The sequence below is a fragment of the Symphalangus syndactylus genome, chromosome 13 (assembly GCF_028878055.3).
Source record: "Symphalangus syndactylus isolate Jambi chromosome 13, NHGRI_mSymSyn1-v2.1_pri, whole genome shotgun sequence".
Lineage (NCBI taxonomy): Eukaryota > Metazoa > Chordata > Mammalia > Primates > Hylobatidae > Symphalangus > Symphalangus syndactylus.
In genome coordinates, this window is record NC_072435.2 from 22365971 (window position 1) to 22391211 (window position 25241).

General features: G+C 43.4%; 2 protein-coding genes across 17 annotated transcripts in view; one reads left to right on the forward strand and one right to left on the reverse strand.

Moving 5' to 3' along the window:
• Positions 1-16888, reverse strand: part of EDDM13 (epididymal protein 13) — a 28297-nt gene extending 11409 nt beyond the window's left edge. Inside the window, exons 1-6 of the mRNA XM_055236169.1 lie at positions 16804-16888; positions 13599-13616; positions 11294-11317; positions 4549-4575; positions 828-881; positions 375-392 (exon numbers count right to left, since the gene is read on the reverse strand). Coding sequence (XP_055092144.1) covers positions 375-392; positions 828-881; positions 4549-4575; positions 11294-11317; positions 13599-13616; positions 16804-16888 — 226 coding nt within the window. The remainder of the gene's footprint in view (positions 1-374; positions 393-827; positions 882-4548; positions 4576-11293; positions 11318-13598; positions 13617-16803) is intronic.
• LOC129461114 (zinc finger and SCAN domain-containing protein 5A) overlaps positions 1-25241 on the forward strand; it is an 84714-nt gene that overhangs the window by 17416 nt on the left and 42057 nt on the right. The window lies entirely within an intron of this gene.

Consider the following 25241-nt stretch of genomic DNA (forward strand, 5'->3'; position numbering starts at 1 on the left):
CACTTAGGTGCTGAAGCTAGCTTACAAGAGACAATTACTAAAATTTAGGAATTGTCCAGTGCACCTCTCAGACCCTTAGCATCCTGAAATCAGGCATGGTCAGAGTATTTACACCATGGGAAGTGGCAGTCACTACAAACCAGGGCTCCCTTTCCCACTCTCCCCTCGCAGAAGTGGTTGTTAGACATTTACCAGCACAGCATAGCTTAGATTCATTGGCAGAATCTGTACTGATGATGCTCCTGATGCCAGGCCAATGGCTAAACACTGGGGCCTGGACCAACTCTTCCCTGGCATTTTCTTAAAAGAGTTTGAAGGCCCAGCGGGGGTTATGAGAATCTAATTTCAGAGACAAAAACGGTCACAGTACTTACTTTCTTCTTCTGTCCTATCTGGAGGCGAGAATGTAGGCAGCCCAGGTTGCAATGGAGAGGCAGAGTAGAGAGAGAAATCAGCATTAAGACACGGGTCCCAGACACCACTGACTAAGCATCCCTGACCAGTGAGAGAAGAGCAGAGGTGGAGATGCTGCTGGAGACGAGGCAGCCCAGCTCACTCATTTTACAGGTGAAGACACAGACTTAAGCACTCAGTCACGCCTTCTAACACATGTTTATGAGGCATCTCCTGTGTGCTGGGCATCACACAAGGTATGGAGGGTGCAGTGGAAAGCAAGGCAGGCCAGAACCAGATGCTCAGGGAGCTCACAGACGAGTCAGAGAGAAGCAGGCAGCACAGGCATCAAAAGTGGGGTTTCGGTGGGGCAAGTATTCTGGGTAGACCTGCTGGGTTCTGTGGGAACCTATAAGGGGGTGATGGTTGCTGACCTTGCGGGGACACCAGGGGAGGCATCTTGAGGGAAGTGATGTTGTGTCTGAGACCTGGAAGGTGAGCAGGGGTTAGCTGGGTGAAGAAATTTGGAAGAGGAGGCAGGAAAGTGTCTCAGACAGAGGGAACAATGTGGGCGTCTTCCTAGGTGGGATGGAGCCTGCAGCTGCGGGGGGCTTGAAGGAGCCCACCTCAGGGGCATGATGGTAGGTGATCATGGCACAAGACGTGGCTGGAGAGTATCTGGAGCTCAGTGACACAGACCCCTGTGGGTCAGCTTAAGGGCCTCAGCCTTCATCCTAAGAACAGCGGACATCATGGACCCATTTGGGCCTGTGCTCCAATCTTGGCTCTGCCACACCAGCCTGGTGACCATCAGCAACTCACTCCATCTCCTTGTGCCTCAGTCTCCTTATCAGAAAAGTGGAATCATAAATAAGAGACCCACCCTCCTGGTCTGCCCAGAACTGAAGGGGTTCCCAGGATGCAAGAGTTTCAGAGCTAACACTGGAAGTGTCCTGGGATGAGCTGGTCACTGTAGCTTTTGTGGCATTTACACCTCTTAGAGGGGTTATAAGGATTAAAAAGAATCCATGCAAAGGGATACTTGGAAATTCATTGGCTGATTTAAGGTGCTGAATGAATCTACTGTTAGTGGCCACCTTGCCTCTGATGCTCTGCCTCCTTCCAGGCCTCAGTTTCCCCACCTGTTTAGTGACTCAGATGATTTCTAGCCTCATGAGTCTGTGACTCCCTCCACACCCGCCTCAACTCCCCGCCGTTATTATACCTGACAGTGGCTACATTCGATTGGTACTTGGTTTCATGGCAGGCACTTCACATGTGGAATAAGAATGTTTTGCTTTTTATAAAGTCCTGCTGCATTCCAAGGAGGAAGCTTCTGGTGCACAGAGGGCTGATATTTATGGGTTAGGTGGATTTGGGGGGACGGGAGTGAGGGAGAACTGAATTACTGAGCTTGTTAAAAGGAGACTGTGCAGCTCTGCAGGCAATGTGGGAGTGAGGAGAGGCGGGAAGAGAAGAAAAGGAGAGGTGAGCAGAGTTGGTAAGGTGAGGAACCATGTGCTCGAGGCGGGACTGACTGTTCCTGACACTCTCTGTCAAAACTCAGTCATAGGTTTCTGTAAAATGTTTCCCACAACACATTTCTTGGGGGAACCCACGGAGGAGACTTCTACTTCCAGGTTGATGGGCAAGGAGGAGAGTTCTACTTCCAGGTTATTGGGAAAACAGAGAAAGTGCATGGTGGTTTCGCCACCTAAGATGGACAGAACTCAGAAACTGTCATCACAGGAGTAACAGAAACCACAAGGAAGACTTTGGACTCCCGAATCCATGGAATGGTGGGGGTGGGAGGGAGTCGAATCCGCTTTCACCGGCTCCCTAATATCTGAGTGTTTCTGACATTTTATCATAATCTCACAACCACACTGTGCAGTGCGTGCTGCGAATCCTGGTTTACCGGGAAGAAAACAGACTTGTCCTGGGTGGTGTGTGCTGGTAAATAGTGGAGCCCGGTGGCAATTCCAGATATGGATGTATTGGGAAGCCCAGCTAGCAGTCGCTCTGCCGGGCATCTCTAGCAGTGAGAGATGAGTGCTTAGTGACGCTGAGCAGATCTCAGGTGGACACAGATTCAGCTTGAACTCCTTGGGTACCACATGGTGAGGAAGTTTTTCTCCCTCCAATTCTCTTTCAACCAGAGAGAAATTCTCAAAATGGCACTAATGCATCTTGCTAGTCTTTATTTCCACCGAACAGCGAGAACAACCTTCACACAAAGAGCCTTGGCATAAAACACTGTCTAGTTATAATTTAATCACGTTTTGTTTTCATGATATTTATCTTCACAGTTGTCTCCTCCTTATGACAAATAGTAACACTGGCTGACCACCTACTCTAGAGGTATAAAGCGTCTTTTTCAAGTTTATTTACTTAAGGAAAAATCTGTACGTCCATTTAAAGAATGAGAGATGTGGGGGTTCTGGCAGTGCATAGATGCAGCAAGAACTCCTGTTGGGGTTCAGTCCCTCTGAGAAAAAAATATGGGGGGGACGCAATTTTTTTTGGCCACCACATTATCAAAAATAAAAAGTTTGGGCCAGATGCGGGGCTCACACCTGTAATTCCAGCACTTTGGGAGGCCGAGGCAGGAGAATCATGAGGTCAGGAGTTCAAGACCAGCCTGGCCAACATGGTGAAACCCCATCTCTACTAATAATACAAAAAATAGCCAGGTGTGGTGGTGGGTGCCTGTAGTCCCAGCTACTCGGGAGGCTGAGGCAGGAGAATCGCTTGAACCCGGGAGGCGGAGGTTGCAGTGAGCCAAGATCGAACCACTGTACTCCAGCCTGGGCAACAGAGCGAGACTCTGTCTCTAAATAAATAAAGAAAAAGTTAGATAATATCCCATGCTGCTGAAGGTGTGGGGAAACAAGCATCCCCACAGGCTGTATATGAGGATGCAAATTTGTTAAACATCTGTCCAGATTTAAAAGGCGCGGTGGCTCACGCCTGTAATCCCAGCACTTTGGGAGGCTGAGGCAGGTGGATCACGAGGTCAGGAAATCAAGCCCATCCTGGCTAACACGGTGAAACCCTGTCTCTACTAAAAATACCAAAAATTAGCCATGCGTGGTGGCAGGCGCCTGTAGTCCCAGCTACTTGGGAGGCTGAGGCAGGAGAATGGCGTGAACCTGGGAGGTGGAGCTTGCAGTGAGCCAAGATTGCACCACTGCACTCCAGCCTGGGTGACAGAGTGAGACTCCGTCTCAAAAAAAAAAAAAAAAAAAAAAAAAAAAGAAAGGCAGATACCCTTTGACCCAGCCATTTCCCTTTTAGGATAACTTAGCAGATAGGAATTTGCAAAAATAAAAAAGCAATGACTGGATAAGGATTTCCATTATAGCGCTGTTTATAATAACATCAAAACAAAATAAAACATAACTGGGCCGGGCGTGGTGGCTCACGCCTGTAATCTCAGCACTTTGGGAGGCTGAGGCGGGCTGATCACGAGGTCAGGAGTTCGAGACCAGCCTGATCGACATAGTGAAATTCTGTCTCTACTAAAAATACAAAAATAATAATAATTAAAAAATTAAAGCAAACAAAACAAATCAAAATATGTTAGGAATCCCAGTCAACAGGGTGAAAGGAAACAACTAAAAACATATATATTAGGAAAAAAACTAAATGTACATGAACCAGAGGCTCATTAAATTATGGGAGTATACAAGAAGCATTTTTCAGGTATTTGAAAGAGGTAAAGTGATATCACTAAAACACATAATACTTTTAACTTGAAGAGTTAAGGATGTACATACATGTGTGTGACTATTTCTGGGGAGAATACACGTGAGACTAGAAATGGTGCTTGCTTCTAAGAGCAGAGCCGGGAATGTGGTGAAGAGAATGATTTTGACTTTCATTTTATGTTTCCTCGATATTTTCCCATGTGCGTATGCTATTTATAAAACTTAAAAAACTCCACAGCATAATAATTATTAGGCAAAATTCTAGCTGTCACCTTATATAGCAATAAAGATTTTCATTATGTCAAAGCTCAAACAAAACATGTGCTTGGATAATACCCAAAGTGTTCTTTAGACTCTACCTAAAAGCGTACATGACTCAATGAGCCTACATTACCTTGTGGACAAGAGAAAGACCAGGTTCAAAAGGTATAATCCTGACACTTACCATCCAGTGACAGTCTGCTCACGAGACCTGAGGAAGAAGACATAACACATGATGTGCAAAGGCAGCAGAAAGAAATATTCCGAATTAATGGATTTCCCCCAGTTCAACAGATGTAACAAACTCTCTTCTTCAGAAAGTGTGGCTATAATGCCTCAGTTATAATGCCTCATTATTCCCACTTAATACCTGTTCCTGCCTCTATCAATCATAGCAAGGCCAGGTGCAGTGGCTCAGGCCTGTAATCCTAGCATTTTGGGGGCTGAGGTGGGTGGATCACCTGAGGTCAGGAGTTCAAGACCAGCCTGAACAACATGGCCAAACCCCATCTCTACTAAAAATACAAAAATTAGGCAGGCATGGTGGTGGGTGCCTGTAATCCCAGCTACTCAGGAGGCTGAGGTTGGAGAATGGCGTGAACCCGGGAGGCAGAGGCTGCAGTGACCCACAATTGTGCCACTGCACTCCAGCCTGAGCGACAGAGCGAGACTCTGTCTCAAAAAAAAAAAAAAAATACAGCAAGCATCACTTGTCTCTAATCTAATTTCTGTTTACTTGTCTGTTTCCCACCAGACTCTGAGTTTATAAAGAATGAGCATATCAGATCCACCTCTGGGCTCCCATTGCCCAAGCATGAGTCCAGGCACAGATTAGATACTCAGAAATCCTTGCTCAAAATCCTTGCACCATATTTTTCTCATCTAAAACCCACCAATGAATACACACAATCTAACCCAGGTGTACATTCTAGAGCAAAGCCCAAAATTTCCCGCCAAAGTGCACAGTCCAGGGGCATTGTGAAGTGGCAAGGTACTTACCTATGATCCCTGATGGCAGCCCATCCAGGAGAGTCAGCGTGGTGGCCAAGGTTACATGCGTGGTCCAGAATGTTGTCCCCAAGAGGTCACAAAGATGAAGCCATAATCAGAAAACCAAAAACAAGGTCAGATGCGGGGGGCTGGGAACAGATTGGGAAGTAGAATCCACAAGGGGTCATGCATGGTGAGCAGTCAGGGACTAAGACTCAGAAGGCTGTGAGATTATTGAGGACCCTCATGCATTTGATGCAGAGAAGAGCGTCCAAAGTGGGGAAAGAGGTTGGGACAGCAATCATGAACCGTTCTTCATTCTTGCTAGGAACAGAAGAAAAGATGATCCTTTATTGCCTCTAGAAAGAGGAGCCAAGCTCTGTCCTTCTATTTACCCCACACCAGCCCTCTGAGATCAGATATTATCCCCATGTTGCTGGTGAGGACAGGTGAACCTCCAAGGAATTACGTGATTTGCAGAGATCTGTGCAGCTGGTGAGTGAAAAAGCAGGAACTCAAACTCAGATCTCTCTGACTTCTTCTAGAAGTCTCCATTTCCTCATCTACAAAATGGGAACGTTAACTGGGGCGAGGCTTCCTACATACTGAAGGTTTGCTAGTGGAAAGTGCTGTATTTATGGAGCTCACAACACCTCTGTCGATATCACTGAAATTCGTCTGGTAGTTAATGCCTAACACTGTTGGGAATATTGATGTGGGCATTGAATGGCTGATATCCAGGCTATACATTTTACTAAATGGGTGGCCTTGGGATGATCAATGAATTCTCTATGCTCTTTAAAATGGGATATTATTTCCTTATTGGAGTCAATAAAGAAGGAAGATAATGCAAATTGAGTACTTAACCTAGCTCCTGGCTCAAGGTAACATTTAGTAAAGTTAGAAATAGTAATATGAAGTAAGTAATAATAATGATGATGATGATAGGACTGGATTCATACATAAGGGTGTGCACTTATGTGTGTGTGTGCAGTGGGGGCAGGGACATGGAATCAGCGGTGGTGAAGCCTGGATTTCTTGAGTTGAAAATGTTTTGCAACCATAACTTCATTTAACCTTGCAAAATAGGCACAGAGAGGTGAAGTGACTTCTCTTAAGATTGCCCCACCTAGGAAGGAGCAGAATTAGGCTCCAAATGCAAAGGTGCCTAATGTGGGCCTTGCCCCCTTTCTGCAAGTCATCATCTCACTTCCTGACCTAGCCTTCTGCCCGAGTCTTGCAAACTCAATGCCAAAGCCGTGGTCTCATTCCACCTAACTTGTTCCAGATTGCTATCTCTAGGAATTATTAAATAGGCAGCGATGATGGTGGCTTTTACTACCTGACCTCAGAAAGCAAGGATGTAAGTCATTGTGTCTAACTGAATATTATTATCGATGTCAGGTAGACCTGAATTGAGCTCTCAGACCTAATAGCTTTCTTTGAGCCATGTGTAGCCCATGAAAGAGTGCTCAATTTCTGGGCAAGTGGCTCTGGGGCGAGGCTAGTAAAAGGGTTTTTGTTGTTGTTGTTGTTGTTGTTCATTAAAAGACAATTCCACACTTGGTTTTACTAGTTCCTCTATTAGAAGCTAAGCTGTGAACAGACCAGAGAAGAAACATAAGTCGAAGTTCAGCAGCAATGTTCCCTTTTGGACTAAGGCAAACAGACCCGGAAGGGAAAGAGATGGAATGAGAAGCTTACCTTTCAGCACTGTTGGCAGGCAAGCAGCAGGAAGGACGGGACCGATGGTAGCCAGTGGGAACCATATTGCCAATGAAGGTTCAGAGAGAATATGAAAGGAATTAAGTCATCCTTGGTACCTCATTGCACCCCATAGGTCCTGAGATAGGTTAGGGAACCAGAATGGGGAGCTGCAATTCATTCTAAGTGCATTGGACCCCTTTGGAGGCACATTTACCCTGAAGTCAGAAATTTCCCCAGTACCAGTGGCCTGGGGAATCCAGACCCTCCCTTCTCCACCTGAATTTCTAGCATAAGGAAGGTCTCCATAATAACCAAGTGTCATCTCCACTTCTCAACCAGAGACTGGATGTTAATTCTGGAAAAGGAAGACATCTTACCCACCCTGTACCATATTTTTCTCATCTAAAACCCACCAACAAATACACACAATCTAACCCAGGTGTACATTCTAGAGCAAAGGCCCCTAGATTGTGGTAGGTCATTGATCCTACTGAAAATCTGATCAAAGCTATTCCCAGAACACCACACAGGTTCTCTTTCTCTCTGACAGCACACCCAGCTTTAGACCTAATGACAGAGGCTTGTTGGCCTCCTCGAAGTCCATCCAGTTGCACCCCTCCGACCCCCTGCAATCTGCAGATTCTGGGTGAAGAGGTCATGTTTGAATCGAGGGCATCTGAATCTGCCCCAGGTTGAATGTGATCATCAGCAGTTTTGCCTCTCTCTTTCATTCCCTTCCTTCTCTAGGTTGAAGGGCGGGCTCCCCATTTATGTAGGGAGAAGGAGATATGACTTACAGTTGACTGGAAGGGGCAGCAGAGCCAGGAGCCAGTGAATCAACATGGAAAATGCAAGGAAGAGAGTGGAATTAATATTAACATAATCCATCTCTGTTAATTTTTATATGTATTTCTTTATTCCTTCATGGAACATCTATTTGCCTGTTCTTATATGGAGTGCGATCTTTATATGGGACACTATTTTTATGTAGTTTGTCACATTAATTTGAGAAAGATCAATACAGTGACAGCATTGTAGTGGCACGAGTATTAGAAACCCTTCTTTAACTTTGCAGTTTCAGAAATTAATCTTACAGATATATACATTTATGTAAATACATAAATGTGTATGTGTATATATGCACATACACTGTTGACCCTTGAACAATACAGGTTTGAACTACATGGTTACACTTATCCACTTAGATGTGGATTTTCTTCTGCCTCTGCCACCCCTGAGACAGAAAGACCAACCCCTCCCCTTCCTCCACCTGCTCAGCCTACTCATTGTGAAGATGACAAGGATGAAGACCTTGATAATGATCCACTTCCACTTAATGAAGAGTAAACATATTTTCTCTTTCTTAATAACATTTTCTTTTCTCTAGCTTCCCCTATTGTAAGAATCAGTATGTAATATTTGTAACATACAAAATATGTGTTAATCTACTGTCTATGTTATTAGTAAGTCTTCTGGTCAACAGTAGGCTATTCATAGTTAAGTTTTGGGGAAGTCAAAAGTTATATGTGAATTTTCAACTGCACTGGAGGTTGGTGCCCCTAACTGTCACATTGTTCAAGGGTCAAATGTGTATGTGTTATGGTTTGAGTGTGTACCCCAAATAGCACGTGTTGGAAACTTAATCCCAAATGCAACAGTGTTGGGAGGTGGGGCCTAATGGGAGGTATTTAGGTCACAAGGGCTCAACTTTCATGAATAGATTAATGCTGGTTATAAAAGGGCTTGAAGCTCTGAGTTCTCTGTCTCTGTTTCTGTCTCTCTCTCTGTCCTTTCGTCATAGGATGACACAACAGGAAGGCTCTCACAAGATGCCAACCCCTCAATCTTGGACTTCCCAGCCTCCAGAAACATGAGCCAATAAATTTCTATTCATTATAAATTATCCAGTCTCAGGTATTCTGTTATGGTAGCCCAAAACAGACTAAGACAGTGGTTATATCTAGATGATAAAGAAATATATATCTATATATAGATATAATTCTACATATTTCCATGTGTAATCCTACAGATATAAATATATAGATCTACACTGATATATATCCTGTATGTCTAATTTCATGTAAGCTGAATTTTTCTTTGAAGCATTGTTTAAAAGAGCAAACTACTGAAAACAACCTGAGTGACCATTAGCATGTGACTGGTCAAACAAATTGTGGACTTCCATACAAGAAATATTATTCAGCCAAAAACATATAAATAGGAGATTGAGGATGCTCCTTACGAACTGACACAGAGTCATCTTCTGGAAGTATTATTAGGTGAAAAAAGTAAGGTGCATACAGAACAGTGTGTATAACACGCTGTCTTTTTTGTAAAAATAGGAACAAGAAGACTTTGAATATATAAATACACATTTGTTTCTACTTGCATAAAATATCTCTGGAAGGATCTGGAAGAAATAATTAATATCAGATTCTTTCAGGGAAGGGAAATGAGTGAATAGGTTGGGAAGGAATTTTTTCCAGTATAACCTTGAGAACTTCTTTAATTCTGAACCCTGGAAATCTTATTTTAAATGAAAATAACATGATGTTTTAAATTGAATAATTAGTAATTTAAATTAAAGTTTATGTAAATACTATTTTGTTAATTGAAATATTAATAAAATAGTAATTTAACATAAAACAAAACATTTTAATTAAAACAGCATAATATTTTAAATTGAAACAAAAACAGTGTGGATCATGAGATGTTTGCATTTGTTTAGGTTTAGAAGGTTCAGCTTTTGAAGACAGGAAGGAACTAACATAGGCTAGCTTTTTAGGTATAAAAAACCCAAAATCTTATCTGCAGGCATTTTAGCTCACCAGGTCTGGTGTGGGGATTAAATATTTCTAAAGTTTCCATGTGATTCTCATGATGATGGTCCAGTGTGAGGATTCAGAGCTTTGGAAACCTCAGACCCCATATGGGACACGTACTATTTTGAAAATTAAATTGCATGACATATTTTAAATTCTCAGTATGTGCTAAATACTTAATTAATATTGGTTCCTTTTACCTCCTTTCAATCTGAAATAATAGCATTAAGTTATGTTCTCACAGTCCTTTCCATTTTGCAAGCCTCTTTCCATTTATTTAGCCCTACTGAGTGCTAGGAATTTTGCTAGGCTATAGGAATAAACAGATTGAGTAAAGTACAGTCCCTGCCCTCTAGGAACTTACAGTCTTGCAGTCTAGTAGGGGTGGAAAAAAAAAAAAGAGATCTTTTTCCCTTCCATGTGAGTTGGAGCAGAAATTCTCAAAGTATCATCCAAAGACCACTTGGTGGGGGTGGGGGGTGGTCCCTGAGACCCTTTCAGGGGATGTGTTGGTTGATTTGGGGTGTCAGCTTGACTAAGGCACCCATATAGCAGTAAGACATATTTATTCTCGATGCTTCGGTAGGCACTGAGTCCGTCCATCTTCTGCTGAAAGGGAGTGGTTTGGCGTTTGATTAGAATGTTTGGGCTGCCCCAGGTGTGTCTGTGAAGGTGTTTCTGGAGGATATTGGTGTGTGAGTTGGAAGATTAGGTAGGGAAGATCCACCCTCACGGTGGGTGAGCAACATCCAATTGGATGGAGGCCCAGCTGAAGCCAAGAGGTGGAGTAGGGGTCAATTCTTGCTCTCCCTTCTGCAGCTGGGACGCCCCTCTCCTGGCCTTGGATGTCAGAACTCTAGGTACTCCAGCTTTTGGGATTCTAGGACTTGAACCAGCAGTCGTCTGAGCTCCCAGGCCATTGGCCTCAGACTGAGAGTTAGTTAGACCATCCATCAGCTTCCTTGGTTCTGAGGCCTTCAGACTTGGACTGACCACACTACTGGCCCTCCTGGTTCTCCAGCTTGCAGACCCCACAACTGAGTGAGCTAATTCCCCTAACAAATTCATTCTCAAATATCTCTGTCAATATCTCTATCAATATCTCTATCTATATATGTATCTATTTGTATGTCTTCATGGTTCTGTCTCTCGGAGAACTCTGCCTAAAACGGGTCTGCATGATCTTCCCTTTTCCAACTCCTTATCTGTGTGAGATTAGATTTTCATTTGCTTCAACCAAAATAGCACATTGTGGCTGGGTGGGGCAGCTCACGCCTGTAGTCTCAGCACTTTGGGAGACCGAGGTGGGCAGAACACTTGAGATCAGGAGTTCAAAACCAGCCTGGCCAATATGGTGAAACCTTGTCTCTCCTAAATATACAAAAATTAGCCAGGCATGGTGGCATGCACCTATAATCCCAGCTACTTGGGAGGCTGAGGCAAGATAATTCCTTGAACCCAGGAGGCAGATGTTGCAGTGAGCCAAAACTGTGCCACTGCACTCCAGCCTGGGGGACAGAGCAAGACTATGTCTCCAAAATAAATAAATACATAAAGCTAAAAAAAAAAAATAGCACAACGTGACAGACTGAAGCAGAAATGAGAATTCAGCTGTTTTCTACTAAACTAGACGTCAAAGAGATTTACAAAAATGTGAAATAATACCTTTCTTACTAAACTTTTTTGGTTTGGAAACAGCCATTTCACTAAAACATTTTATTTATGTCAGTATGTGTATTTATTTTCCTTATTTTTAAAATATTTTTAATTTCAGTAGCTTTAGAGGAACAAGTGGCTTTTGGTGACATGGATGAATTGTGTAGTGGTGAAGTCTAGGATTTTAGTGCACCAGCACCTGTGTAATGTACATTATACCCAATAGGTAGTTTTCATCCCTCACCTCCCTGCCACCCTCCTTCCTTCTGAGTCTCTATTATCCTTATTTTTTTAATGCAGTAATAGATATTTTAATAATAGCTTTACTGAGATATAATTCACATACCATGCAGTTTACCCATTTCAATGGTTTGTAGGATACTAAGACTTGTGCAACCATCACTACACCAATTTTAGAGCCTTTAATCACCCCAAAATAAACCCTGAACCCCTTAGTCATCGTCCGTAAATTCCCCCACCCCTCACCCCCTGGAAATTACTAACATCCATTGTGTCTCTATGGATTTGCCTATCCTGAATATTTCATATACGGTAAACAGAATCAGGTAATATGTGATCTTTTATCACTGGCCTCTTTCACTGAGAATAATGTTTTCAAGGCTCACACACGTTGTTGAATGCATCAGAACTTTGTTTCTTTTTATGAGTGAATAATATTCCATTGTATGCATAGACCACACTCTGTTTCTCCGTTCATTAATGGATGCACGCTAGGATTACCTCCAGTTGCTAGCTGTTAGGAATAGTGCTGCTGTGAACATTTGTGCACAGGTTCTTATGTGGACTTACCGTTTCATTTATCTTGGGCACATACCTAAAGCAGAATTGCTGAGTAACTAGTGTTTAACATTTTGAGGAACAGCCAGACTGTTTTCCGAAGGAGCTGTATCATTTCGCATTCCCACCAGCAGCATATGAGGGTTCTAATTTCTCCACCCTAGTTAGTGTGAAGTGGTACCTCATTGTGTCTTTGGCTTCCATTTTCCTGATGGCTAATGAGGTTGAGCATCTTTTTATGTGCTTATTTGTAAACAGAAATATTTTTTGTAAATATAAATATTTGTTTTTGTAAATATTTATAATATTTGTAAATATAAATATTTTTAAGTTAAAAATCCTTGAATTTATAATAAGGTAAATATCAATAAAGATAACTTTGGCCGGGCACGGTGGCTCACGCCTGTAATCCCAGCACTTGGGAGGCCAAGGTGGGCGGATCACCTGAGGTCAGGAGTTCGAGACTAGCCTGACCAACATGGTGAAACCCTGTCTCTACTAAAAATACAAAATTAGCCGGGCATGGTGGCGCGTGGCCTGTAGTCCCAGCTACTTGGGAGGCTGAGGCAGGAGAATCAAAACCAGCCTGGGGGAGAAAAGTCAGCTTTTCCTTACAGAGAAATTCCATTGAATATATGTAGAAGGAATAAGGGGAACAGAAAATTACCATTGGAGAAGCACTGTAGCAATCATTTCTGCAGCAAGATCCACAGATGGATGCTCCCTTGAACCCGGGAGACAGAGGTTGCAGTGAACCCAGATCGCACCGCTACACTCCAGCCTGGGTGGCAGAGCGAGGCTTGTCTCAAAAATAAAAAAATAAATAGAAATAACCCTCACTGGAAAAAGAAAAAAAAGAGCTCCTTAGATCCTCAATAATTTTTTTAGCGTGTTCAGTGGCCCTAAGACCATGAAGTTTGCAAACCACTGGCTGGTGTTAAACATAAGCCAAGGTGTTATTCTAATGGAGATCTGCCTGACATCTCTCTTCCCTGATAAATGCTCTTCATTTTCCCAATAAGCCTCTCTTCCCCAGACAAAGGAATGAAGGAGGGCTGCTCTTTTAGTTGTGAGCATCACTGTAAGACAACAATAGAAAGGTGGTTTGCTTTTCTGAGTCATGTCCAGACCCCATGGCAGGTCTGTGCACCAGATCCGACTCCCACCCTTCCCCAGAATTGCCAGAGAGGTTGCAAGATCCAAAAGAACTTTAGGAGAGATAGCTATGAAAATACAGACTTGGGGGTTCCACGGTTCTTACTTTTTTCTTTAGTTGCAACTGGAGACAAAAGCATCAGCCAGACGGTTCACAACGAGATCAGGGAGCAGGGAGCAGAGACAGAAATCAGCATTAGACTCAGATCAGTGCAATAACCAAGAAGACCAGAGATAGAAGTGTCCCTGGAGATCAGCTGACCCACTCACTGCTATCAATAAAGCTACTCGGGCCCATCTATCAGCCCCATCCATCCATCGATACGTCTGTTCATTCATCATCCATCCAACCAACATTCACATGGTACATGCTTTGGGCACTGGCCCATGTTTGGTGCTGCAGACACAGATAAATCAGATTCAACCTCTGCTCTGTAGGTATTCGCAAGGCTGATTGGGAAGAGAAGTTCTGGTATAAGAGTACACTAGACACGCCAAACTCTGTTCTCACAGAACTTCCTATCTATGGATGTCCCAAACGTCTTACAGGTGCTTCAAGCTTAGCCTGTTCAAAAAAGAATCTGTGGTCATCAGACTCCTATCCATCAAAAAATAATCTGTTAATGCAATACTTTTTCTTTATTCTTACTACTTTTTGTAGAGATGAGTCTCACTATGTTGCCCAGGCTGGTCTCAAACTCCTGGCTTCAAGTGATCCTCTTGCATTGGCCTCCCAAAGTGCTGGGATTAAAGGCTTGAGCCACTGCACCCAACCAATATGATAAATACCCCTGAGTTCACACTGATATAAATAAATACAGTACTTGAATAACTAAATGGGGAAGAAAAGTCAGCTTTTCCTTACAGAGAAATTCCATTGAATATATGTAGAAGGAATAAGGGGAATAGAAAATTACCATTGGAGAAGCACTGTAGCAATCATTTCTGCAGCAAGATCCACAGATGGATGCTAAAATTAATGGGCAAACATTGGAGGAGAAACAGGGTATTTGCATAGCCTCAAAATTTCTCCTCCAGCATATGTATTAATTACAAAGGGGGAAAATAGTAACTTAACAGTGGAGAAATCTGGCAGACACCACCTTAGCCGAGTGACTAAAATTAACACCATGGCTAATAAGACACATCAACATCATGTGGTCCCTGCTGTAATTCCCTGGGAAGGGTATGAGACCACTTCTGCAGTATTCCTACCCCAAATGCATAGTCTCAGTCCAATCATGAGAAAGCTTCAGACAAACCCAAATTGAGAGAAATTCTGCAAAACAACTGATCAGAGCTCTTCAAATGTTTCAGGGTCATGAAAGACAAAGATTGAGGAGGTTCAGTCACACATTCTAAGGACAAATCACAAGACCAAAGGAGATGGGATAACAAAATGCGACATGGTTCAGCAACAGCTGGATTTTATGCAAAAAAAAAACAACTTAATTGAAAATGCCAGGTGGGATCCTGGATTGCATCCTCAAATAGAATAGTTTTTCTATTAGTAGAAACATTAGTAAAATTTGAATAAGGTCTGTAATTTCTTTACTAGTTTTGTTCTGGTGTTGGGTCTTGCTTTTAGTCATTGTGCTATGGTTAGGTAAGATGTTAACAGCTGAGATAACTGGGTGAAGAATATTCAGAAACTCAATTTTTGTGACTTTTCTCTAAGTCTAAAATAATTTCAAAATAAATATTTTTAAAAACGTGCTCCTCTACAGAGTTTCTTTTTTTCTTTCTTTTTTTCTTTTTGAAATATACAGAGTCTTGCTCTGTTTCCCAGGCTGGAGTGCAATGGCAGGATCTCGGCTCACTGCAACCTCCACCTCCTGAGTTCAAGTGGTTCTCCTGCCTCAGCTTCCTGAGTAGCTGGGTTACAGGCCCCCACTACCATGCCCGGCTAATTTTTGTATTTTTAGTAGAGATGGGTTTTCACCATGTTGGCCAGGCTGGTCTTGAGCTTCTGACCTCAAATAATCCAGCCGCCTTGGCTTCCCAAAGTGCTGGGATTACAGGTGTGAGCCACTGCGCCCGACCTCTACAGAGTTTTCTCATCTCAGTTAAGGGCAGCCTCAATTACCCAGTTGCAAATATATGTATGTATAAAGAGAGCCTTTCTGCGTGCTTCTCTATCCCCAACCACCAGCATCTGACCCATCACTCAATCCTGTGAGCTTCAGTGTCTCATAACCTTCTACTTATCCCCATCTTCACCCTGATGACCAAAACGTTTTCTAACTTGTGTGTTTGCCCCTAATCTGATTGCCACCTAATCCATTCTTTCCTGAGGGGCAAGACGGATTATTTAAACACACACAAACACACACACACACATACACACACACACACACACTCCTAAATATGACACTGCTTTGCTGAAAACCCTTTAACAGCTTCCTTTTCCCTTAGGATAACATCCAGAATTTTTCCTGTGACCCACATACCCCTGTCTATTCTGTTTCCTGTCTCCTCTCTCTTCTTACTTGTAACAGCCCCACCGCCATGCCCCTCCTTCTGTCTACCACGTTCCTGACACACCGGCCTCTTTCTGATGAAGGGACTCAGTGCCTTCTGCCCCAGGACCTTTGCATATTCTAGTCTTTGCCTGGAATAGTCTCTCCTAACTCTTCAGCTGGCTAGCTCCTATTCCTTACCTCAAATGTGACTTTTCTAGAGAGGCCGTCTCCGAATCCCCACACTAGAAAGTGTTTGTTTAGCATGAGAATTCCATGAAGACAGAACTATTTCTGTCTTTTTCATCACTGTATTCCCAGCATCAAGCCCATGGAAAGAACCAGGAATAAACATTTGTGGATCAAATGAGGAAATGGGAACTCAGAGTTATGGCGAGACCCAAGTCCTCTTCCCAATATACTCTTTGGTGTCTTTACATCGCAAAAGTCTGGAGTCTCACTAGAATTATCTAACTACAGTAATGTTGACTTCCAGGCACTGCACAACATAAGCTCGTCAATGACATACAACAGTCCCATGAACTGGGGGTTCTTGTGAGCCCCGTTGGTCAGATGAGGACAGCAAGGCCTGCAGAAGCAATGTCTCCCCAAAGTCACAAAGAATCAGTGATAGAAACCAGGATGCAGACACAAGTGTATCTCCAAGGGCAGGGGCTAGCAACCTAGACTCTTTCACCCCACCGTGTCCATCAAGGGAAATGTGAATGTCTAAATGGGAAGCAAGAAGAAGTCTGTTAGACTTCGGGAGCTTCTCTCTGAATCCAGCCCATGAGAGCCTGCCAAGCTGTAAGAAAATACGTAGGAGACACAAGGCGTGGCTGGAAGCGTTACCTTCACGAGGAGTACAGGCTTCTGCCAATCCCAGGAAAAGCAGAATCAGCAGCGACATTTTCAGAAATGGCTCTGATCTGTGCATAGTGGGACTGGGATTTGGGCTGAATGTTCTCCTCTCAGGATAGACAGGACTCTCTGGTCACCCACCGTCTTCCCAGGCTCCAGGGACAAAACTAACTGCCCACACCTGCCCTCTAGCCTGCCTGGAGGCTGGCAGGTCTCCAGACCTGTGCCCACGCCACCAACTGCTGACCAAAGAACTGTTACCTGCTTTTTCATCTTAAGGCAACATTTTAGAACAGTTTCATGCTGAGTGTGATCTGCTGTAATCTGTAATCTGCTGGCCAAATCCTGCCCTCCTCCTGTTTTTGTAGGGCCTATGAGCTAAGAGTAATTACCTTTTTTAATGGTTGGAGGGGAAAGACAAAAGAAAATATTTCATGACATGAAGATTATATAGAATGTGAATTTCGGTGTCCACGAATAAAGTGTTATTGGAACACAACCATGCCATTTCACTATGTATTGTCTACAGCTGCTTTCAGGCTACAAGGCTGAGCTTTGTAGTTGTGACAGAGACCATCTGGGCCAAAAGGCCTAAAATATTTACTGTCCGGTCCTTTATAGAAAACGTTTGTGGACCCTTGTCCTAGACATACTGTAAATTTCAGAAAAACAACAAAGCAAGCAAACAACATCTATCATATTTCCACTCAGAGGTGAGTATTGTCTTTACATTTTTGTGTATATTCCTTTCCAAAGATGTCTACGTTTATACTTTCCTCTAGCACTTACTAGCTATGTACCCTAAGCAAGTTACCTAACCACTGTGTGCTTCATTTTCTTCATCTGTAAAATTGGGATAATGGTATTTGTAATCTCATGTGATACTATCATATCACAGCTGTAAGATAGTAAATTTGTATTGTTGTAGCCATTAAGTTTGTAATAATTTTTCATAGCAGCCACAGGGAACTGTTTCCACTGGTAATTCTTAGAAATTGCTTGGACAGTCAAGAGCTTTAGCTGTCAGTGGGAATATGAACTTGACCCAGTATCCCTCTGGACTCCTGGAATAAAGGCAGAGTGTAGAGACCACTGGTCTGTCTAAGCTCTGAAGGTTTCTATGGTACTTCCTTCAAGCCTGATAGAAACAGAGGGTTGTGTGTGGTGTCCTGGAAGGAAAGAGTTCCAGGCGTGGAGGGATGTCCACTCTTGCAGGGGACTCTGTCCTGCCGCCATCTCTGGTGCTATGTTTCAGTCCCTAGTATGAGCTGGACCATCTCGTGTACATTAGGGGATACCTCAGCGATCCTTCAGACTAGGCTGGAGGGGAGAGTTCTTCTTGGCCATTTGCCCTATTCCAGAGCTCCCCTCCTTTGTGAGCGCATGGTCCTGGCAACTCATCACCGGGAAAACGTGATACTACAGGATTTGTTATAACGAGGAGAAGAAACAAGGCGTGCAACATGCGGAAGGCTTTTCACATCCGCTGCTATGTGGAAGTAAAGACCACCCAGTGAAAACAAGCAAAGGCTATTAATTCAGAGCTTGCTATAATAAGGGAGTCCACTGACACCATTTGTGTTTGGCACAGACTCAAAGGCAGGCAGGGTAGTGGGAAAGCTTATAGTGAAAGAAAGAGAAGGCTTCAAGAGTGCCTGATTGGAGGCTGTTGGCATAAGGAAGCTGGCAGTGGTTAATCAGAGGCCATTGTGATTGGTTGGGGGAGCATATTTGGATTTTTCTGATTAGTCCTACGTTTCGATTTTCCATCCTTCCTTAGCAGCCTCATTACCAGCACAGCTGTTTCTTTGCTTTATCAAATATAATCATAGTCCCTAACTCATAACACTAGGGTTTAAATGCAACAAATGCCTGGGGTGTAGAACATCATTAATATTCTTAAGCATTATCCGCTCTGCCAGACTGCAATCTGGGGACAGAGATGAGTCAGATACTGGCCTTGCTCATGAGGAACTCATGCTTTAGGAAAGATCAGGATTTCTCAACGCTGGCACAGCTGACATTTAGGACCAGATCGTTTTTGTGGTGGGGGCTGTCTCACGCTTTGTGGGATATTTAGCAACATCTCTGGCCCCCATCGATTACACAGCAGCACCTGCCCCACCCACCCCCCACCAACCACCACCGCCACCATGTTTGGGGAGCCACAACTAGGAAGTGATGAGCTTTTAGTGCTTATTACTTTATTTTTATTATAACTTATTTATGTTTAAGTTTATACAATTTAGTTTTGAGTATTGGGCTATGTTATTGAGGAATTTTACCTCAATTTAAAAATGTTTTAAATGTACAAAACTGAAAACATTAACAATTGACCCTCATCAGCTGGCTCCAGTACACCTGTCTAATATTATTTTGTGTGTTTTTACATTTATTTTAAATGGGGTTTCACTGAATCTTTCTTGCACAACTTGCTATTTATTTATTTATTTATTTATTTATTGAGACGGGGTCTCGCCCTGTCGCCCAGGCTGGAGTGCAATGGCACAATTTCAACTCACTGCAAGCCTCTGCCTCCTGGGTTCAAACAATTCTCCTGCCTCAGCCTCCCGAGTAGCTGGGATTACAGGCATGCGCCACCACGCCCGGCTAACTTTTGTATTTTTAATAGAGACGGGGTTTCACCATTTTGGCCAGGCTGGTCTCGAACTCCTGACCTCATGATCCACCTGCTTCGGCCTCCCATAGTGCTGGATCTTTTTTTTTTTTTTTTTCACCCACCGTGATGTTTGTGAGATCCACTCATGTCTATGTGGAGCAGGGAAGTGGTGCTGGACCTGAAGACGGCAAAAAACCTGGTCGTTGTAGTCACAGACAGTCAATCAGTTAGAATCACAGACACTGAGTCAATCCAGTGTGGATGCCGATCGCTGCCCCACCACACTACGGCTGGCCTGAGTTTCTTCTTGCTACCGTAATGAATTACCATAAATTTTGTGACTTAAGACGACATAGATTTATTATCATACAGCTCTGGAATTGAGAAGTCTGAAGCGGGTTGATCGAGCGAAAAGCGTTGGTAAAGCTACATTCCTTCTGCCGGCTCTAGGAGGAATTTGTTTCCTTGCCTTCTGCAGCTTCTACAGGCTGCCCACATTCCTGACTCCTGTCGGCTTCCTTCATCTTCCAAACCAACAGCATGGCGTCTTCAAATCTCTCTCCAGCCCTCTCCCATTTTCAGGCCAGCGATGGCCGGTCAAGTCTTTCTCACCGTACATTGCTTTGATTCTCTGTTTTCATCATTCCATCTCCCTCTGTTACCCATTTCCCTCCCTCTTTCACTTACAAGATCCTTTGTGATTACGTTGGACCTACCCCAGTAATCCAGGATAATCTCCCCACAAGGTCAGCTGATTAACAATCTTATTTTTATCACATCTGAGAGTAACACACTCCCAGGTTCCAGGAGTTAGATGTGGGTATCTTCAGGGACAGTTATTCTGCCTGCCTCACAGATGCATAAACTTGCTCAACTGACTATATCCCTGAGCCTCGGTTTCCTCCTATTAATGAGAGCAACAATTATTATCATTAATTATTATATTATTATGCCATATCATCGTGAATGTTTTAAAGTATATTGAGGGGATGTGGAGAAATTGGAGCTCTTATACATCGCTGGTGGAAATGTAAATTGGTATAGCCCCTGTAGAAAATAGTTTGGCAGTTTCTCAAAAAGTTAAATATAAGGCTACCGTATAACCCTGAAAGTCCACTCCTAGGTATGTACCCAAAATAATTGAAAACAGGTAATTAAACAAATATTTACACATGAATGTTCACAGCAACACTATTCACTGGAGTCAAAATGTGGAAATGATTTGAATGTCCATCAATAGATTATTGGGTAAAGTGTGATATAGCCATATAATAGGATATTATTCAACTGTAAAAAGAAATCAAGTACTGATACATGCTAGAACACGGGTGAACCTTGAAAATATTATGCTAAGTAAAAGCAGCCAGACACAAAAGACTACCTAGCATATGATTCCATTGATATGTAATATCCAGAACAGGTAAACCCTTAGAGACAGAAAGTAGATAGTGGTTGCCGGGGACTAGGAACGGGGAGGGAAAGAGGAATAGCTGCTTAGTGAGATGGGGTGAGGGGTAAGGAAAATATTTTAGAACTAGATATGGGTGACGGTTGAACCATCGAGAATGCACTAAAGGCCACTGAATTGTACACTTAAAATGGTTAATTTTATGTCATATGAATTTTACCTCAATTAAAAAAATTTTTAATGTAGAAAAATATGTTAAAAGCTCTAAAAATAGCAATTAAAAAATCCCATGTTACCAAAACAAAACAAACAGTACAAGCATAGGGACTGTGCATATTAAAAGTAACTAAATTTAAAAAGTATTAAAAGTAACTAAATTTAAAAATTAAACCAGCAGCAGCAGCAGCAGCATCTCAGGCTTCTACAGGGAAATAAGTGGAAATAGTTCAACCCCTCTGTGCAGTTCCTGGGGTAGTCCCAGAGCTTGAGCAGGTGGGAGGGATGAGCATTCTGTCCCTGCTGCAGGAGCCATTACACCCACAGGGGCAGCACCCACACAAGGGGTCTCGGCTGCAGCTGGCGTGACCGGCTCAGCCACACCAATGCTTCTGTGTCCTGGGCACTGACTTCCCAACCCCCAAGGAGTCCCAAGTCCTAGAATAGACAACCCATGTCCTGGGCTCCGGCTGGCTCTCCAGGCAGCTCCTTCCATCTATCCTAGATAGAGGAGCCCTTGGAGTGTTCTGTCCTTCACTGAACAGATAAGGGAGCAATGGGTCAGAAGTTTAAGGGATTTTTCCCAGAAGGCACCTGAAAAGTGTCATCAGATTTAGCCAGGCTCTGAAATCATAGAGATGCGGGATCAAACCTCAGCGCCCCCCACCTTCTGGCTGTGTGCACTAGGACAAGGATGTCTTTTCTTTGAACCTCAGTTTCTCAAGAGGTAAAAATGGAGGTGTCATAGCAACAGTCGACACTTTTTCTAGCATTGAGTACATCCCAGATGCTCTTCTAAGAGCCTTTGCCTATAATAACTCCTACCACACTGTGAGATGGGAACTGTTATTAGCTTCACTTTATAGATGAAAAAAGTGAGATCTAAAAGCATAAGGTCCACTCAAAATCACACCACTAGTAATTGGCAGGACTGGGATTCGAAGCTAAGTATATGCATCTGCAGTGAATGCTCTAAACCAGCCCTGTCCAATAGAACTTTCTGCAGTGATAGGAACATCCTGTATCCCTGCTACCCAGAATGGTAGCCACTAGCCACGTGTGGCTGCTGAGCACTTGAGGTGACGCTAATGCAACTGAGGAAATGAAGTTTTCATTTTATTTTATTATAACACATGTAAATCTATATAGCTACGTGTGCTGGTGGTTACCATATTGGACAGCACTGCTCTAAATCATGATACTAAGCTCCCTCTCGGCCTTAACAGACTATGTACCTAACAGGGTTGCTGTGAGACTTCTGACAGAGCCATATATGTGAAAGCACCCTCTATGAACCAAGCAGTCTCAATGTTGGGGATGCACTTTCTCTAACCCTGTGGAGTTTATAGTCTGGTGTAGGAAGACAAACAACAATATTGACAAGCACATATATAATTTCATGTAGTGGTCATTGCTGCAAAGAAACTAAAATAGGGCTATGTGTTGGAGAGTGATGGGGTTGAGATGCTGCCATAGCTAGAGTTTTCAGGAGAGACCTCACTGAGATGGTCACATTTGCGTTTAGATCTGAATGAAGATCTGGGGTAAGAGTAGCTTAGACAGAGCAACAACAGCTTGTGCAAGGACCCTGAGGCAGAAAAAAGCAGAAGGAATTTGACACGCAGAAAGATCATTGTGGATGGAGCAGGGTAAGCTCATGGGAATGTGGAGGGAAGAGAGGTTACAGTGGTAGGCAGGGGCCAGATTGTCAACAAACCTGAGTGGGCTCCGCCATGAGAATGATAGCACAAACCAGGAACATCCCTCTTTGTGTGCTTTCCCTGGGCCCTCTTACACCCACTTTGTTCTCTATTAAATATGGGCATCTCCGGCCAGGCACAGTGGCTCACGCCTGTAATACCAGCACTTTGGGAGGCCAAGGCGGGCAGATCACGAGGTCAGGAGATCGAGACCATCCTGGGTAACACGGTGAAACCCCGTCTCTACTAAAATTACAAAAAATTAGCCAGGCATGGTGGCGGGTACCTGTAGTCCCAGCTACTTCGGAGGCTGAGGCAGGAGAATTGCTTGAACTGAGCACCGAGACCGCGCCACTGCTCTCCAGCCTCGGCAACAGAGTGAGACTCCGTCTCAAAAAAAGAAAGCGGGGGGCATCTCCCAAGCAGAAAGCAAAGCCTAAGCCAACTCACTTCTTTGGGGAGAGAGGAAGAAAGTCTTGGACACTAATTGAGCATCCTCTTTGGGCACCTGCCCCAACAACTTCACACATTATCATCTCATTTAACTGAGGTTGGATCTGCAAAGGCAGCTTGGCTTGGCAGAAAGGGTGGGAGCTTTGGAATGAGGGCCTAGATCTTACCGTGGGCTCTACCACTTGGTGCTATTTTTAGCAAGCATGCAGTAATAATCATAATACTTTCAGTAGGTAAGCTTAATTGGGTGATTATGATGTGCCAGACATGGTTCTCAGCACTTCATATCTATTAACTCATAATTTTAGGAGTTCAGTAGTATAATTTCTCTTTGCAAATGAGATAACTTTGCCCAAAGTCAACAAAGCCAATAATTGGAAGAGGTAGGATTTGAATCTATACAGGTGTGATTGACATTTGTGAACTTGTTTAGCTGCTAAGTCTCTATACCCTGATTTCCTTTGGAAGAATTACCTCTGCTCCACTGTGTGTGGTCCTGGTGGGATAGTTAATGCACGTGCCCATTTTCTCATAATGGAAAGCAAGCAGGGTACCTCAAAGCTCTTGCACCAGATCCTTATTTTTACACTAAAGCCAGCCAACCTGTGTCCTAAGCCAAGCTAATCAGACTGCTTACCTGGCACTTTAAATCTCGAATTGAGTAAAGCAAGAGTGGAAGAAGCAGATTTAATGCTTTTCAGGTGAGAGTGTTGAGTGGCTCATGATACAGAAATCTCTTGGTTTCCCAGGCTTCACTCTGTCCCAAACCCAGAGCCTTCACTTTAATCCTTTGAACTCCACCCCTTGCCAGTTCCTTCCAGTGATTTCTCTTTTAAGGTAGCCAAAGTCCATTTCTGCCACTGGAACCCAAAAAACCTGCTTGATTCAAGAAGTTCAGCTCTGTTTGTGTTCTAAGGCAACCTCTGGCTGCTGTCGTTCTGTACGTAGTCTCCCTTCCATTGGATCTCTTAAAGAGAAAGCTCACTTCCTCAGTTTACTCTCCACCAGCTTTAAGTTTCAAGCCTTACTGCTTGCTTACAGCTTTAACCACTTACATAGAGTATAGATGCATACTAGACGCTCAATTAATATTTGTTGAAATGATATTCAAGGTGAAAGATTGAGAAGTGAAGATGGTTTGGGATTTTGTTGTTGTTGATGCCTTTATCGTGGGAGTGCCCCGTGCTAGGATGGATCTGACAATGATTTTTTTGTAATTCCTAAATAAGCCCATGTGTCTCCCCTACTCCAAATCCTTCACATACAGGATTTGCATTTATTCAACCTCACATACAGGATAAGCATTTATTTAATTTATTTATTTATTTTTGAGATGGAGTCTCACTCTGTCACCTGGGCTGGAGTGCAGTGGTGTGATCTCGGCTCACTGCAACCTCTGCCTCCCAGGTTCAAGCAGTTCTCCTGCCTCAGCCTCCCGAGTAGCTGGGATTACAGGCGCCCACCACCACACCTGGCTAATTTTTGTATTTTTAGTAGAGATGGGGTTTCACCATGTAGGCCAGGCTGGCCTTGAACTCTTGACCTCAAGTGATCCACCCACCTCAGCCTCCCAAAGTGCTGGGATTACAGGCATGAGCCACTGTGCCCAGCCCTAGGATAGCATTTATAACTAAAAGCTTTAGTGTGACGTAGATCAAGGGTAGGAAAACTTTTTCTGTCAAGAGCAAGATAGTAACTATTTTTGTCTTTGTTAGCCATATGGTCCCTGTTGCAATTACTCAACTTTGCCATTGTAGTGAGAAAGCCACTGGAGACAATACATAAGCAAGGGGAGCTAGCTATGCCCCAATAAAACTTTATTTATAAAAACAAATGGTCAACTATAGTTTGCCAACCTGTGATACAGACTCTTCATACTTCTTTAGTCCAGTCTCCCAACACTGCCTCATCTTACCTTGTTTTTCTACTAAATGAAACTTTGACTTCAGGATTCAGATCTGATGTCACTTCCATAACACATCTTTCTTGGAATGTACTGCTTCATTCCTGGAAGATGGAAGATCTCAGTTAA